At 43.0% G+C, this 4,656-nt stretch overlaps 1 protein-coding gene across 1 annotated transcript; it reads right to left on the reverse strand.

The window, feature by feature from the left end:
* Positions 1-2,103: 2,103 nt before the first annotated feature.
* On the reverse strand, positions 2,104-3,327 carry LOC137720191 (protein SRC2-like). Its single transcript, XM_068459208.1, has one exon. It carries the CDS (start codon positions 3,206-3,208, stop codon positions 2,282-2,284), a length of 927 nt encoding a protein of 308 aa, XP_068315309.1. The 5' UTR covers positions 3,209-3,327; the 3' UTR covers positions 2,104-2,281.
* Between the last annotated feature and the right edge of the window lie 1,329 nt (positions 3,328-4,656).

The raw sequence follows: 4,656 nt of genomic DNA on the forward strand, positions 1-4,656 counted from the left end.
CACCAATACTCGATCAATATGTCACCAGTACTCGATTGATAGATGTCAGTAGTCGATCGAAATGCCATCAGTGTTGTGCCAATATGTTGTTAATATTTGATCCATACGTTGTTTGTCGTCAATATAAGGATTCAAAATCCTCCTCCTCAGTCACCCATCTCACCGCTCCTTCCTCCCTTGCCTTCTCCGACAGACGATCGGCATCTGCAAAATCCTAGTCAGTATAACTAGCACAATAGTTCCCCAACTCTTCATCCTCATATTGGATCTTAGAGCCTCCACTGACTCGACAAGATCATAAGAAGTTAGCAAAGTAGACCGAAAAGAGGTGCTGCAATTCCTGCTTTGGACATTGTTTTGACGGAATTTGATCCTCTCCTGAGCAAAGGCTCGAGATCTTCCTAACCTAATAAGACGGGCCGTTGGATTTTGATCCAATAGCTACAAACAAGGGGCCTCTCTAAAGTTATTATAATTGTAACCGTTGGATCAAAATCCAACGACCCATGTTAGTGAGTCAATAGGATCCCGAGCCTTTGCTCAAGAGAGGATCCAATTCTAGTTTTGATGAGGGGAAAAAGGTGAAGGACAAGGCCCGAGAAAGCGTCAGCTCTTTCGGGCAGTATTTTTTGCACCTTCAAACTTGAAAGATAACTTTCTTTGCAAGAAAGCAATATCCCTTCATCTAAACTTTGGTATCTCTGGCATAAAGCCATCCCAATTTGTTACTCAGCATAACAGATGCACTGAGAAGAGAACTCCAGTAAATGTATGGCCAAGGATCCCAAGCTTTTCATCGTCTCCTCTATGGGCAAGCAAACCGTTTTACATGCCGTGGAAGTGTCTTTTTACCGCTACACTTGATCTTAGTCAAAAGACCGAGAAAGGTATGGACTCCATACGTAGTCGACTGGACTCCATAAGGTTGAAAAGGCTATTAGGATTCTAAAGCATGGAATGATTCCAACAGTTAATATTGTAAAAACCAACCCATACCCTAATGTCAATCACAAAAACTCGAACAAGTACACAAGAAATCAAGAAACATTTGCAGCAACGGAAAATCAAGAAACACAAAGGGAAGAGAATAGGAAAGGTTTCAGAAACCTTGAACCAATCCATCACTGTCAAATATCAAAAAGCATAGAAAGCCCTTCCTGCACCACCTATAAGGACAGTTGTAGGAAGAAGAAAACTTACGGGTCCGTTTGATAACTATCCGTTTTCAGTTTTTCGTTTTCTTTCTTGTGTACCATTCAAAATACATTTTCCACACCCCTCCCGTCATCATTCCTCTGCCCTTCTTCATCTTTCTTTTCTCTAATGTACTTCTCTTTCATCTCTAACAAAACGAGGAAAACTAAAAACTAAAAACGAAATGGTTATAAATCGGTCTCTAAGATAACCTTTAATCATATACCATTGTCATCTAAACAACTCGATTAAGATCCAGAGAAAAGAAGGCAAGAGATATTTAGCCGTGGTTCCATAGAATCCATACAGAGAAATCTAACGTTCATAGTTGCAAGGATAAAAATCTAACTAAGCTCCATAAAAAGACCTCAATCAGCCGTAAGCTCATCGCCGACTATGGCTGGCATTCTTCTTCATTCCAAATGGTGCTTTCATTCTAAAAACTACTCTATTTAAATTTTCAACATGCTCCTGGAACATAAAGTACCAAACCCCTCCTGAAACATGATCCTTTAGCTCAAAACGCTAGTAAACCAATCAACCAAACCTGGAACTGTACCAACTACTTGTGATCAATCACACAATTCATTCCAAGATGATCAATCACGCAATTCATTCCAACACGAATCATGCATTTCCATTCCAAGACAATCAATCCCGCTATTCATTCTAATATGATTAATCACACAATTCGTTCCAAGAATGATCAAATGCACAATTCATTCCAAGATGATCAATCACGCAATTCATTCCAACACGAATCATGCATTTCATTCCAAGACAATCAATCCCGCTATTCATTCTAAAATGATCAATCACACAATTCGTTCCAAGAATGATCAAACGCACAATTCGTTCCAGGATGATCAAACGCACAATTCATTCCAAGATACATAAACACTCATTCCATCAAATAAAACACCGACTTAACATTAAAGTTTCAACCCTTGTCTTAATTCATTCAGCAATCCAAAAGCCCCAAACCAAATTCCACATAAAAACATATATACATATACACTGTGAACCGGCAAATTAACATTGCGCTTTAGTAATTAAACCATACCAAAACGGCTAAACCCCGATTCAATCAATAATCTGCACGATAATTGCTGTAATCGTCACGCTCGCGCAGGTCATTCTCCACCCTCTGTGCAACCTTATCTTCTTCGTACCTCAACCCCTCATCCAATGCCACTGCACCAAGACCTCCGGCCACTGCGCCCACAGCCAATCCGGTGCCCAATCCCATCTTCCCACTCTTGGGCTTCTGATTCTGATCATAATTCGAGTAGTCCAATGGCGCTGAAGGCCCACTAGGCCCGCCATAGTTCACCGGTCGGTCGAAGAACGGCCTTGGTGGAGGCGGTGGCGCACTGGAGTAGTACGCTGGATAGTAACCCGAGTACGGATCGGAATAGGAGCTGTAATGGTAAGGCGGTGGCGAAGCCGACGGACTAGGAGCGGAAGCTGGTAAAGTAGAGCTGTACGGCGACGGCGAGTATGACCTGAAGTCGCGAACAGGCGGTGGGGGCATAGAGGCACCTCCGTAAAAGTAGCTAGGAGGAGGGCTAATATGGTAATCTGGCGGCAAAGGTCGTTCTCGAACGGCAAGCTTAACACGGATCTTGCCCTGGGGACGGCCGGAAGGACGGACGAGCTGGAAGGTCCGGATTCGGGTCGAGTCGTCCTGATCGGGCAGGTCCTTGAGTGGGACCCTGAGGGTGCCGACTAAGGGCTTGGGAGTGTCGGAGGGTTTGGAGTGGAAGATTTCGAGGGTGAGGAAGGAGTCGTGGAGGGACAGGGTGAGCGGGACGGTGAATCGCTCGTTCCAGACCGGGCGGGTGGAGCCGGAGTCGTCGGACTTGGTGGCGAGCCGGCGGTCGGGGTCTACCCAGAAGACGGCGTAGGGCTTGAGGTCGCCGTTCTTCCAGTTGACGTTCTTGAGATGCTTGGCGGAGACGATCGTGAGGTCGAGATCGAGAGGCTTCTGCGGCGGAGGGCGGGATGAAGCCATGGGGTTAGGCGTCCCTGTGCTAACGTGCGCTAGTGGGGATGGTGCTGAGGGTCCCTAGTATATTGGGTAAGAAGGATTGATGGGATTGTTGCTTTGTTGCGGGGGATGGTGCTAATTGGCATGATGACGATAATATACCTTCCTTTATATATTAACTTTCTTATCAAAAAGTAAATAGTAAAATTACCGAGAGTAAACGCGCTTCTCAACTGTAAAGGAGTTTTTGAAGAACAGAGTCCTTATCAGGGCAAGTCCAGCGGAAGGGATAGCCCGGTGTACAGGGGACCGAATTAAACCAGTCGTCTCCATTCCTTGCTCCAGCCCATGTGGGCAATTGGATTAAAGGGGCCCGTGGGAGAGGAGAGCCAGGAGTTTAAAGCCGAGCGCCTGAGGGCTCTCTGATGCAAGACTGACGTCAGACACGTTATAAAAAAAAATTTATGTCATGCGTGTGCATCACACACGCCCGCGTGGGGTGAGTCACCGACCAGATTTCAGTCAGTGGGGCGCGCGGTTTGAATTCAGATATGTTACCATTCTGGGTGCCACATGGCACCCTCAAAGCCATTGGATTTCAACGGATTTTTTTTTGGACCATCGGATTTCCAACAGTCCAAAAAAATTCAAACCACCCCCAACGGCTAGATGAGTGGCACAATCTCAGCCGTTGGATTCTAGATCAACGGTCCACGTTATTCGTCTTTAAAATAAAAAATAAAAAAAAAAGAAAGAAAAAAGGAAGAAAAATCTGATATGTTACTGTTGTGCCACATGGCACAATATAAGGGGTTGGATTTCAATTTTTCTTTAATCCAACTGCATAAATTAATTAAGTTAATAAAAAATGTAAAAAATTTAAAAGTAAAATAAAAATAAAAATAAAAGATTATAAATACCTTATAATTATCTTCCACCTTACATCACAATTTCATACTTTCTCAAAGATTGTAAACATATTGTGACACGTGGCATGATGGAATTTGTTAAAAAATTTATCGGAAATCTATCCTCCACGATTCTAAAAAGGTAACGACATGTGGCACGACGGCATTAGATAAAAATCTTATTGAAATCTATCACCAAAAATTGTCATTTCGGATAATGACACGTGGCGCAACGAAATAGATTAAAAATCATATCCGAAATTACAAATAAAAGAATTTTTTATTATTTTATAAAATAAAAAATACTAATATTTTATTGCCTATTGCCATGGCTATTTAGTTAGGGGTGGAGATGCAAAAGGTAATTACTGTTCATTAAAGACGGTTACTATTCACTGGAGGGGATTCAATAGGCAGTTGCCCTAGGGGGCCTTCCTACACTAGAAGTGCTCTCACCGCATAGTCCCTAAATATAGGGACAAATGACTTCTAATGGGTCGGAATTGAAGTCCTCAAAGTATCTTAATACATAAAAACTTTCTAGATACCTCAAAAGAATTCTCA

This window comes from Pyrus communis, chromosome 16, assembly GCF_963583255.1.
Source record: "Pyrus communis chromosome 16, drPyrComm1.1, whole genome shotgun sequence".
Classification (NCBI taxonomy): Eukaryota; Viridiplantae; Streptophyta; class Magnoliopsida; order Rosales; family Rosaceae; genus Pyrus; species Pyrus communis.

Bases quoted from the DNA above. Each gene is read 5' to 3' on its own strand.
- LOC137720191 (XM_068459208.1), bottom strand. From the start codon at position 3,208: ATGGCTTCATCCCGCCCTCCGCCGCAGAAGCCTCTCGATCTCGACCTC.